General features: G+C 36.2%; 1 protein-coding gene across 8 annotated transcripts in view; it reads right to left on the reverse strand.

Annotated features, from left to right (window-relative positions):
* Positions 1-2607: 2607 nt before the first annotated feature.
* LOC106462725 overlaps positions 2608-12749 on the reverse strand; it is an 81872-nt gene continuing 71730 nt past the window's right edge. For 7 of the 8 annotated variants that reach the window (XM_022390055.1, XM_022390059.1, XM_022390054.1 and 4 more), the window contains 5 exons: positions 12084-12199; positions 9832-9918; positions 9255-9442; positions 8921-9065; positions 2608-8546 (listed from right to left, as the gene is read on the reverse strand). In XM_022390055.1, the coding sequence (XP_022245763.1) occupies positions 3496-8546; positions 8921-9065; positions 9255-9442; positions 9832-9918; positions 12084-12199 (5587 nt within the window). In that variant the 3' untranslated portion in view covers positions 2608-3495. The remainder of the gene's footprint in view (positions 8547-8920; positions 9066-9254; positions 9443-9831; positions 9919-12083; positions 12200-12749) is intronic. The other variant, XM_022390053.1, reaches the window with a different exon arrangement.

Consider the following 12749-nt stretch of genomic DNA (forward strand, 5'->3'; position numbering starts at 1 on the left):
AGTTCAAAATCACATATATTACTAGCCATAATAAGAATATAATAATAAAGAAAAGCTCAACAGCGATTCGGGCAGTCATAAAATATGCAGAACAGTAAACACTCATTAATATGTAACATTTTTCTGATAGAACATTTCTGTGTACTCGAAAAAATTGCGCTTATTATTGGCTATCTACCGTTAAAAATTTTCATTTATTTCACAAGTTTCCAAGTCGTCTCTACCTACTGATACTACAATAAAATCTACAACCGAGTTGGAAAAAAACTTTTATTTTGAAATTGGTTTTCATAATAGCTTTCAGGTCAATTTGGGGATAGTTACTGTTGCATAATTTTTTCAACTGTTTCGTGATAAGGGAGCTGTTTCCCGAGATATGGTAAGAAGATGTATAAGGTGAAGTTTGGTTACAGTGGGTATCTTGGGTAGTTTAACAAACAAATTAGATAAGGATGAAGAAGTTATTTTCTCAAAGAAGTACATAAGGTAGTCGTCTCGAAAGAGAATTTTTTGTAAGAAAGTAATTATTTGTGATGGGCTAGATAGGTTTGTTTGAAATTAAGCACAAAGCTACACAATGGGCTATCTGTGCTCTGCCCATCACGGGTATCGAAACCCGATTTCTAGCGTTGTAAGTCAGCAGACATACCGCTGTGCCATTGGGGGCAGGCTAGATAGGATAAGGTAAGTTTGTAGGCTCTATCTAGTATAAAAAGAATAAGGCTGTGTTTGAAAGAGAAGGGTATAAAACTATCGAACTGAGCGAAAAGGCCAATAAATGTGTTTTTAGTTTTACGATAAACAGAAGTTGAAAAGCCATTAGCGTCATGGTTAACAAGAAAGGAAAGGAAATAGTTATTTGTCTCAATTTCATGAGTGAAATGTACAGAGGGGCGTTGGATATGATCAATATGGCGGAAATTAAGGAAAATATCATCAACATACATTTACTATCCCCAAATTGACCTGAAAGTTATCATGAAACCCAATTTCAGACTAAAAAATTATTTCCGCTACAAAGATCGTTTGCCGACTGCCCATTGTTCATATATTGTCTACTTATGCACGTGCGGAGACTGTAATACCTCCTACATTGGTGAAACCAAACGTCACCTTAAAGAACGAGCATGTGAACACATGGGCATATCTAAAATTGGGTTGTAATAATTTTTCGGAAGGTAGGTATATAGGACGTTGGTGGGATGGGAGAAAAAATGGAACAATACAGTCAAAATATCATAACCGTTAGTTTCACAGTATTGTAATCTCTTTTAAACAGTCAAAATTAAGTAAACATATTATACTATTGACCTAAAAAAAAAATCTCAACTTGTCGCGCGAATTCTTATGTGACTTTTATTGAGAGTACTACCATAAACATGCTTTTTATTACTCAAATTAGTTTAAGATGCTATTTTGTTATTGTCTTCACAGTAAAATAAAGATCTCAAATATTAACTTTAAAAGAAAAACTCTTGTATGTGGGGAACATAACTTCCGCCATAAGCTCTCGAAAATTATATATATCCCCGTTGTATTCCATAATTTTACTCTCTCCTCCACCTTTCGGCAGAGACAAAAACATGTTCATGGTGATTTCAAGTTGTCGTTAATATCATCAATATAACTTCTTACTTAAATATTATAATCCGAATAATAGCAACGATAGTTAAGGCGGAACCTCACGATATACTCGCCGAAAATATTAATATCAAAGGTACTCGACAGGTGATTCAGCTTATTCTAAGTTTTATGACGTATTAGCGTATAATATCGTGTTCCACTAGTAAGTCTGTTGTATTGAATGGACTACCTTAATTTATAGTTTTGTTTTTAGGTCTGATATATCTCCCGTCTTCCTAACTAAATAATAATAAATGTATGAGGAATTAAAAAGACCACTCGAGTGAAATATCAAATGAGTATTGCACATTGATAGTGCAACGCACCAATATGTTTACACCATCTTAGTTTAATTGTGTATTAGAGGAAGTGCTTTACCTTTCTTGGTAAAGCCCTATTGGAGACAGGTCCATCTGCTTGGGGTGTTAGGGTTTTATCGAGTGATTTGTTTATGATCATCCAAACGTTTCTTGTCTTATTTTTTTTTTTTTTTTACTATCAACATATTTAAGGTGTTGTTGAGAGATTGCAAACGTTAAAAGTGCATTAAACTATATATGCAAAATACAAAGAAGAAAGAGCTGGACTTAGTAGTTAACATACCAGACTGTGAATTTGGGGGTCTGTTTCGTGGCCTGTTGCCGAAAAATGTGTTGCTCTTTCAGTAAATGATTTCACGAGTCTAACATGGACCAAATATATTAAATATGTCTCTTAGGCCTAACGATGCATTAGCCAAGCAGGCGTCTCGGAACTTAGTTTAATATATATATATTACATAAGTTAGAGTTTAACTGACTTTCGTAAAATTTCCCATACATTACGAAACTATCACTTTAGTTGAATTTTGCTTTCAATATGTTTGGTAACATGAAAAAAAAAGTTGTGTCATTCAGAGAGGTTTAAGCGCCGTTAACTCAATCAGATGTTACACAATTAACAAAGAAAGACAAACAATAGCATTTGTACATGGTACTTTTATTTAAAAAAAGTATGAATGAATACAATGGTATTTTCCCCTACAGGGGACAAAGTGAGGGAATGAGTAGAATACCTATGACTTTTTATTTTTTCTGAAACAGTTATCAGTTCTCATTTCACATGAATTTTGGAAAATCACAAATGCAAGTTATCATTTTCTCTTCCCCTCAAACATTACCATTTGTGCAAAACGAAAACAACAAAATAAAACGTCTAGGACAGTTTTCCAGATATAAGTTGAACATAAAAAAAAACTTGCATTTGCTCAACTGATTTTTTTTTTTTTACAGCTCTAATGAGTTTGTCAATTCTTCAGAATAACACACCACTTTACTGTATATTATACCCTACTCCATACCAAGGCACTGTACAGTAGGAATAGTGGAATTTATTATTGTTATTATTGGAAAGGTTTGCATTGGCAGTGTAGACAAGTGATAAAAAAAATGACACACCAATTAGTATTCCTTTTGTTACTTTATACATATCACACTGAGCAAAGTTATAACAGAGTACTGGTACCATGGAACATTTGAGGGCAAATCTGGCTTAGTTTTAAAACTAAAGAATAATATTGAAACACAAAACTTGCAAAATAAATTTTAATAATAATACATAGATGTTTCTTGCCTTTCTCTACAAGATGACCATGTACATTTCACCAGCTCTAAAAATCTATGAGAGACCACATTTTAAGTCCATTTCTTTTTAGTTTTAGAAGCAAAGTTCAAATTTGAGATAATTATATGTTTTCCATAAGTTTTATGGTTATTTTGAAGTCTAATGAGCAAAGCTCCAGAATTTGATGATCATATCAACAGTCTTCACAATATAATAAGGTTTCATGACAAAGCACCAAATATGAAAGAATAAATTGTCCATGAGTAAAACCTAATCTTCATCAGACAAAGGCTCGTACTGTGATGACAAAAGTGACACATGATGAGAGTCACAAGACCTTGACGTTGGAGAATTACTAGATGAACTATTAGCAATTACACTGAAACTGGGACCACATGCTGTGGATGGATTAGCAGGGTAACCAACCGTCGTTCCCGAAACAGTGTTTGGTACTGACGATGGACTGTTTTCTGAATAACCTACCGGACGAACAGTTAGAGCTGAAAATGGATATGTATATGTGGTGGTCACACCAGTGAAAGCAGGAAATGGTGCTGTTCCAGAAGGCATCAAAGAACTAGAAGGTCCAGGACTGCTGCCACCTACTGTACTACTGGAAACAGATGCTGATGGACCATAGGGAGAGTAACAGCCTCGTGCTGAACTGCTGGCCAATGAAGTCGAAGCTTGGTTGCTGTGACCAAGTGAGGAGGTGACAAAACTATTTTGAGCCAATTCACTGCTGGTGGAACTTGGTGCTTCTTCTAAGCCTTCAATTCGTCCAGATGTAGAAATTCCTTCCTGAGGTGGCGGCGAAACTGGTTCAATCCTGGAGGAGGATGCACTGTTCACATTTGATGATTCATCAATTACCATTTCCCCAGATCCTGGACTGTCTATGAGTTGGGAACTCACGTCAGGTAATAGTCTGTCATCAGTGTTACCAGAGGTAACTTCCCATTGTTGTCCTTCGTTTCTAATATCATCTGTAGAACTCTCAACACCAGGCACTCTATCATCCTGCTGACTTGACTGTGGGCCAGAATCTAATGTTCCACTATCTGATACTATATTTGGGGAAGTACAACTTTCTGTTACAAAACCTTTGCTCTCGGCAAAGTCTTCTGAGCTACTCAGCCGAGGAACTTCCTGTGAAGGTCTCTCAGAGCTCTCTGGGAGCTGTTGTATCACTCCATCAGTGGAACTCTCTGGTATGTATCTGGAATTTATCCTGAATCTTTTTCCTAGCTCATCTCCATTTCCAATACCCAGATTAGAACTGCTTGGAGAGACAGATCTAGGACGAGTTATGTGTGATTCTCCAAGACCTGCAGTGTCAAAAGATCTCTTCAAACCTCTTGAAATATTTTTTACAGTTTGGCTAGATCCTATTTCAATAGCAGAGGAAGGTCGAGATGTGGGAATAATACTTGAGCCATAAGTTACTTCATTCTGAGAAGAGAGTGGATCTTGGAGAGCCATACAATGACCATTACTCCGAGGTCTTTCTAAAGCATTATTCTCTTCATTCATATTATGTTGAGTACTTGGAAACTTTAAGTTTTCGTTAGTTGTGGATTGGCTACAGAGTTTCTGGCTCTGCACTTCAGTACTTTCAGTTTTCATTACTTCAACAATTTTATTTTTAACATAATCCAAAGGAGACAAGTTCATTTGATTTTGGTGGGATATGCGACCAGACACTTGTGGTTGTTGCAAATACCCTCGTCTGGAAGCAAACATCCCAGCAATGCTAGCACTAGGGGACCAAGTAAAATTCTGTGAAAGTGCACCCAGAGAAGACCCAAGAACATTTTCTCCACCAGACTCATTGCTAGTTTCAGTCTTTTGTGTTGGTGGGGAAATGGGTTCCACAGTGTATGATGTTAGAGGGAAACCTTGTTGGAAGTTGGGAGTTTTTGTTAATGTATGACTGGGAGGGGAAGCCTCATGAGTTACACGAATAATTTCTCTCTCATCGTGGTTCAGAACAGGACTTGTGCCCATTGATGCAGAATCATGAGTGCTATGACCTTTTTCTGATTGAAGAGCTTTACGAAGTTTCCAAGAATGATGCACACATCTAGATCCTGGGCATTCTTCAGCAGTGTGATCTGGTTCTCCCATGGGAGGACCACAAGTTTCTGCTGCTGAAGCTATTCCTTCTGCATGTCTACTCACACTAGCTACTGAATAGTGAGGATCAACTGATGGGAAATTTGTTTTATTAGGATTTACCACAAAATGACAAGTTCCTTTTGATGGAAAATTTGATACAACAGTATTTTTACCTCCTTCTGTGTATTTAGAAGGAAGAGGTGAACTAGTCGAAACACTTTCATTATTTGAACAATTATAGTTCTTGGAAATGATATCTTCAATCTGTTGCTTAAGTGTGAAAACATGGGTAAGTTCTGATACAAGAGGAATGTTCTGACCATGACTGATTGCTCTCTGAGTATCTGTCCTACCAAATCTATCAGTAGCTGATACCTCATCTATGGTCACTACTTTTTCATTCTTTGGAGCTTCTTTAGTGGTTCTTGGCCTAATATCACTTCCACCAGAGTACTGCACAAATCTGTTTTCCGAATTATGGTTCCTAGGTTCAGTATCTGCATTCTGACTGATTTGACGTGTTATTATTGCATCTATTAAATGTACTGCAGTAAACTGATTATTTGTTGGTCTTATGTTAGGCTTTTCTTTCTGAAATGATTCAGACAAAATTCTTGCTGCTTCCCTTCCTAAGTCTGCTTGATGTTGAACACGACCCAAATGGAAAGATCCTTCTTCACCTCTCTCCACGTCAATGGGTAAGACTTGTCTCAAATCATCTTTCTTTTGTGGAATACCTTTTTTGTGTTCCCTTCCATATCTAGCATTCATCAGTTCTTGTTCAAACTTTTCTTGGGTAAAAGGTTCCTGCATTAAATGTAAACTGGTTGGAAGCTTGTGGTTGGATCTCTGTTCTCTTTCAGCTTTATGCTGAATAAAGTTTTTATCTGCCACATTCTTGTAGTCTTCAGGAATGAACGTGTCTCTCACTCTTGTTTGTTCCTGAAACTGTCTTTCATCATTCACATGTGCTCTAGAACTGGTGCATCCTTGTTCAGAATCTATCCTACACAGTTCTTGAAGGTGTTGAGAACCTAGTGTTCTAGATTCAGAGTGAGATCTGGGATGCTGCTGCATCTCCATTAGTGATTTTTGTAGGCCTTCCATGATTGTCTTGTTCTGTGGAGATCTACTCAAGTCTGGCCTCCTATCTTCTTTAGGTACTGCCAAGCTAGGCTGAGCCACAGCAGCATCCACAAGAGTGTTGAAGGCATCGTGTGTAGGAGCCATCACTGGATAAACGGTATGATGGGGATTACGAGATGAAAGTGTTTTTGTTCCAGAAGCAGGAATAGGACTAATGGACTGTTGAATACAAGATGATGATGATTTTGGTATCTGAATAACTGAAGGCTTCCCTGTACCCCAGGTTATGCTTCTGATGACATTATGTCTTGATGGTGACTGTTCTACAAGAGCATGAGAAATATGGAGACCGGACTGCTTCCTATGAGAAGTCCACTGGTTTTCTGAAGAGTGGCTAAGAGGCTGGTCTCGATGGGTCATTAAAGAACTTGAGTTATTTGTATAACGAACTTCGGAAGCAGAAGAATAAGCTGGATATGACATACTAGCATACGTTTGTGGTATCCTGGAGTCTTGCTGTGGATGGGGACTAGAATCCCTAGCCCTAGGTGATGGAACTTTACTAGTTTCTCTGTGCATTTGCTTAGAAGTATTGAAGTCAATCATTAGCTGTTTTGAGCTTGAGGTTTCACTAACAAAACCTTGTCTGTTGGAGGGTGATTGGCTGGAATCATATGGAGACGAAGTAGGTCGACAATAGTATTGGTCAACCACTTGTTCGTAGAGTACAGGAACTGTTGTCTTAGAGAGTAATTCTGTTGATGGTGTTCTTCTGTTGTTTCTTCCTTCCACAACTGGTACTGATAAAACACTTGATGCTGTTTGATCATCTGATCTTACAGGTCTTTTTTCTACCTGATCATGTAATGGTGTCCCAAGAGTTATGGACCCTCCATTTTTAGCTTGCTTGGGATGAATCTGTCTTACAAGCCCTTCATAGTGAGTCGGATTTACTGGGACATTAGGAGGAGGATAAAGACTTACAGGGGTTCCTTGAGTAATGGACCCAGGTGCCATGTGAGGAAACTTGACAGAGATTTGTTTATTGTTTGTTATTAATGGTGGTGGTGGAGGAACAGAGGGCCTGGATACTTGTCGGCTTGAAGGTACACTGGTAGGTGATGGAGATAAAGCCTGAGTAATCAGACGAGGGGGTTGAGAGAGTGCTTGATCAGATCCAACAAAGCCAAGCCTTCCTGGATAACCAATGTATACATCTCTACAAAGATCTGGTGGAGGGATATCTGGAGGAGGTTGTAAGGATCTATTATATTGGTTTGAGTGAGCTGGTGGTGGAGCACCATACTGAGAGTAAGGAATTTGATGGTGAGGCAGCCCCGATCCTAATGACAACTGTGTTGGAGGGGAGATTCTTTCTTTTTTTTTGAAATCCTGTGTTGAAATGTTAATTCTTTCACGTCTGTCTTTTTTACTGAGATCTTGTACCTCATCTTGTTCTTGAAGAAGAGCTTGTGAAAACTGGGCCATCATGGCCAGCCCTTCGGCATGAGGCAAGGGAACAGAATTACTATACATTGGAAATTTAGTTGTTTCATGGGATGCTGATGGTGCATGAGCTTCACTCTCCTCCTCTTTAACTTCTTCTGATACACAAGAGTCCTTACTACTCGGAATAACTGGTACTGGTGTACACGTGCGGGAAGATTTATTTGGAGCTTGCAGACTGTATTCAATAGCTTGGTATATTAGATCACGAACACAGGTGGGCTCTTCTTTGGACGATACCTTTTCAACAGGGATGAAGTTTGTTGAAGTAGCAATGGGGAAAGCTGGATTAGGCATTACATAGCTGACAGCAGGGTTTGACGGAAGAGTTTTCATCAATGGAATGTGATCTTCTGGTTCAACACTTTCTTCTGAAATCTGTCTAACTTCTGGACATTGTTTGGACATTCCAGGCATTTCAGATTCAATCTGTCCCAAACCTTCGTCGGCACTCATTGTAGCACTGCTATCATAGTCAGAGCTATTCTTCACACTATCTTGAGATAACTGTCTGTTGTCTCTGATTATTGTAATATTTAGGTTTTTTTCAGTTTGATCATCTGATCGAGTGATTCCTTGTAGAGTACTGACAATTTCCTCTGATATTATACCTGCAATAAGAGAAACTAAAGTAGAATTTTTTAAGACTGATAGACTAAGGTCAGTGAAAATAATGAAGGCAATTTCTAAATGCTGAAACCTATAAGCAAAACATTTTTTTACTGACATTGTCACATTATTGCACAACTTGTAATAAAAACACGAGTGCAACAACATTTCCCATGTTTAATATAATTTTTTAAATTACAAGATTTTAAACCATGTTTAAATTTTATAGTAAAATAAAAGTGCAGACAAGTTCTTCACAAATTTTATACCCTAGGTATGGATGTGAACATTTTTCTAGTGTTAAAGTAATGGTAACGTGCTTGAAATTAAATCTTTACTGCATTTCTTACACATATCTATACACAAGATATCTTACCATCTTCTCTGTTTCTAGAAACAGGGCTTGGAGCACTGGCTGTGTCACTACTACATCTGTCAATACAATTATCTTCTTCACAGCTTGATGTAGTCTCCCCCGAGTCTTCCACCAGTTTCCCACCAGTTATCTCCTCTCCATCAATCTAACGAGAACAAAATCACCAATTTAGTAGCTACCATTATCTATATCACCTGTATAAATAAATAAAAAAAATAAATAAAAAAAATAAATAAAAAAACAAAAAAAAAACGAACAACAACAACACCACAAATATGTCAACTATTTTACATAAAAATAAGAGAGAAAATAAAACGACTTATGATAAGGTTACCTGTGTTTCCCCTTTAACAAGTTCTTCGACACCCAACTTTTCTTTGCAACTCATGTAGAAAGACTTGCACTGTTCACTAGTTTTGGTAGTCACCACCTTAGCTATGGAATCCCAGTCCATTCCGAACTCTCTAAGCCCTTGTTTCAGAAGTTTGATTTCTTCATTGTTCCATTTACCATGCTGATTATCTAGACAAGAGTAAAAAATTCCTTTTACAATCCTCCGTTCACTACCGTAGATCCATTAATTTTGAATTGCATGCAATCATATAAAGGAAGGTTAATACTGTTAAAACAAACTATATTGATAGTAAAAATGAGATACACAAGTCAAATGTCAACATATAATTCTAGGAAAACTGTATAACACAGCTAAGGTTTATTATAAGTAAAATAGGTTTTGGTAAGTGAAAACAGCTTTTTTTCTTATTCATACTTCTTATTAACAATAATAAACAGTCATACAAAGTGTTTACATCAGTACTGGTTTGGTGTCACAATAAATTTATAGTACATGATGTTCTAATGTCACAGATAGATATAATAACCGAGTTCATAACTTTAACACGTTTACTAACCACCTTCGGATCCAAGAGAAACTCCTAGTTTCCAAGCAATACGGTTAAAGCAGCCACAACAACATCTTTGAACGCCATTAGGAATTTCTGTAATTACACGTGAATTGAATTAATAACATAATAATGAGGACAGCTTCATTAATATACACACAACCATGTTACAGAAAAAAAGAAGCATACTTAGGTTTAAGCAAATCCTCCAAATTTCATAGTTCTAAAACTTTGTACAAAGAAAGTATCTAAAAACAGATAGAAACTTGTAGAACGTGTGTGTAAATATAAATTAAATGTAAAAAACTGAAATCCTTCTAATCATTTTTTTTTTCACTGAAGCATAACAAGCAAATAAAAATGTGAAACTTAAGATGAATATTACACCATAATGCAAAGGTTATCCTTGAAAAATGACAAATTCTATATATCAAAGGAACTTTGGTGTGAACAGTTTTAACCAACCCAGCTCATTATGTTTCAAAATTTAACAACCATTTCTTGTGGGCATGGCACTAGCCAAAAATGAAACACGAAGTAAAGATTTTCGAAGCCAACATATTCCACAAACAATACTATAACCACCCACCTGCAGTTACTAGAGAAAAACATATTTTTAATATTACACTAAGCTTTAAATTACAAACTGAACACATTATTCAACCTGGAAATACAGAACAAACTACTTTTTCCTCACACATAACTTCAATAAGTCAGAAAGTACTTTGATAATCTTCTTTTACTACTATATAATAGCTAGCTTGTGTTTGGTGTTGATTCACACACACACACACAAAAAGAACAAGAGTAAATTAAAAAGAAAGCATTATTAATTAATTATTTACACATCTGCTGATACACATCAATGTCCCCTTTTTTAAAAGATGCATTTTATAATTTTTTTTGTAATCACAAACGTTTGTCACTAATTATGTCAATGTGTGTGTGGGAACCACACCACAGAAACTTAATAAACTGTACTTTTTTTTACCAGTTACATCAAAACACATGTAAGCTGGATAACTACGATATCAAATGGCATTACCGAAAAAAAAAGAAAAATATGAGTACACACAATGTTTAATTCAAATTAACTCAGTATTATCAAGTGTATCAAAAAGAATGAATTGAAATTTAAACAGTCAATCCGATGTTAGATGCCACCAAAGAACTGTAGTTATTCCAGTGACCTCGATTTACCTCATTTCACACTAACACGTAAAACGGATAAGACTTATTATAAACAATCATATCATAGTTAGACAGAAAAATACAGAAACTATGTGTAAAGAACCTAAAGTTGAGATTGCTAGGTGAAGCAAGACAATCTTAATCAGTGGTAGGGAAGGTGTTCTGTGAAGTGGACATATGTTCGAAAACATTGTCAAATAGGCCCAAGGATTTGCAAAAAAATTTAGCTAGAGAAAAATGTAACACAACACTTGAAATGACTACATCAAATTGAACACTGGATATAGCACTAAGTTCATATTACCAAATTGTAATGCTCCTGGTAATGAGATGGATTGAAAGTGAATATGTTACTTGAATTGCATTGTTTGTTTTGAATTTCGCACAAAGCTACACAAGGGCTACCTGCACTAGCTGTCCCTAACTTAGCAGTGAAAGACTAGGAGGTAAGACAGCTAGTCATCACCACCCACCGCCAACTCTTTTACCAATGAATGGTGGGATTGATCATCATATTATAACACCACCGTGACAAAGGGCAAGCATGTTTGGCGGGACAGGGATTTGAACCCACGACCTTCAAATTGTGAGTCAAGCTCCCTAATCGCTGGGCCGAATTGCATTGTTTTCAGTGCAATATGGTTTGAAAGTGAATATCTTATTTGAACTGCATTGTTTCCAAATATACATTATTCTGCCACATCTTATTAATATCCTGAAGTTTTCAATCAATTACAATGTTAATAAAAAAATTTCTGAAAAATCACAAATTAACAATTTCTTTCGTATTTAAAAAATCCCCAATGAAAAAAAAAGTCACTTCAAACTTGTAATATCTATAATCAAACAAGTTGAAAAACACAACAGAGTAAAAACTGTACTGACAGATGTTACCATATTTAGGTTTTTCTATAATACTAAAGAGATGTTGTAACTATTTGGTAAGATGTAGAAATAAAGTGAGTAAATTTTCAAATCAATATCATGTGTCTTATATATAACACTTGTGTCTGGTATCAAAGCCTTATTTTAACCCTAATTCTCTAGCAACAAACTGAACATAAACATGCCTAGCTCAGCAATGATCAAATCTCTCAACTCCTGAGGTACATCTTTCCATTTACTGGGAAATGAACGTAGTCTCTTCAATTTTCGCTTAAGAGTTTTGCAAGTGGGAATTGGACATCTGGAATAAAATACTGAGTATCAGTAAAACTTATGGATATTAGAAAATTGGAATTATTGATACTAAACATGGGGGAATGAGAACAATCATCTGGCATCCTCAAAAGTATTACTAATATAATAGTTTTGTAGATCTACTTTCTGATGTACTGAAAAACCCAAGTACAATATCATTTATAAATTCTGAAAGTGGATTAATAATATAAGCATACATCACTACTGTACTGTGTTAATACCACACTAAAATATCCAAGAACAGCCAATCACACTCACTACTGTACCATGTTAATACCACACTAAAATATCCAAGAACAGCCAATCAGTCACAACTGTACCATGTTAATACCACATTAAAATATCTAAGAACAGTCAATCACAATCACTACTGTACCGTGTTAATACCAAACTAAAATATCCAAGAACAGCCAATCACACTCACTACTGTACCGTGTTAATACCACACTAAAATATCCAAGAACAGCCAATCACACTCACTACTGTACCGTGTTAATACCACACTAAAATATCCAAGAACAGCCAATCACACTCAC

This window comes from Limulus polyphemus, unplaced genomic scaffold, assembly GCF_000517525.1.
Source record: "Limulus polyphemus unplaced genomic scaffold, Limulus_polyphemus-2.1.2 Scaffold1233, whole genome shotgun sequence".
NCBI classification, from domain to species: domain Eukaryota; kingdom Metazoa; phylum Arthropoda; class Merostomata; order Xiphosura; family Limulidae; genus Limulus; species Limulus polyphemus.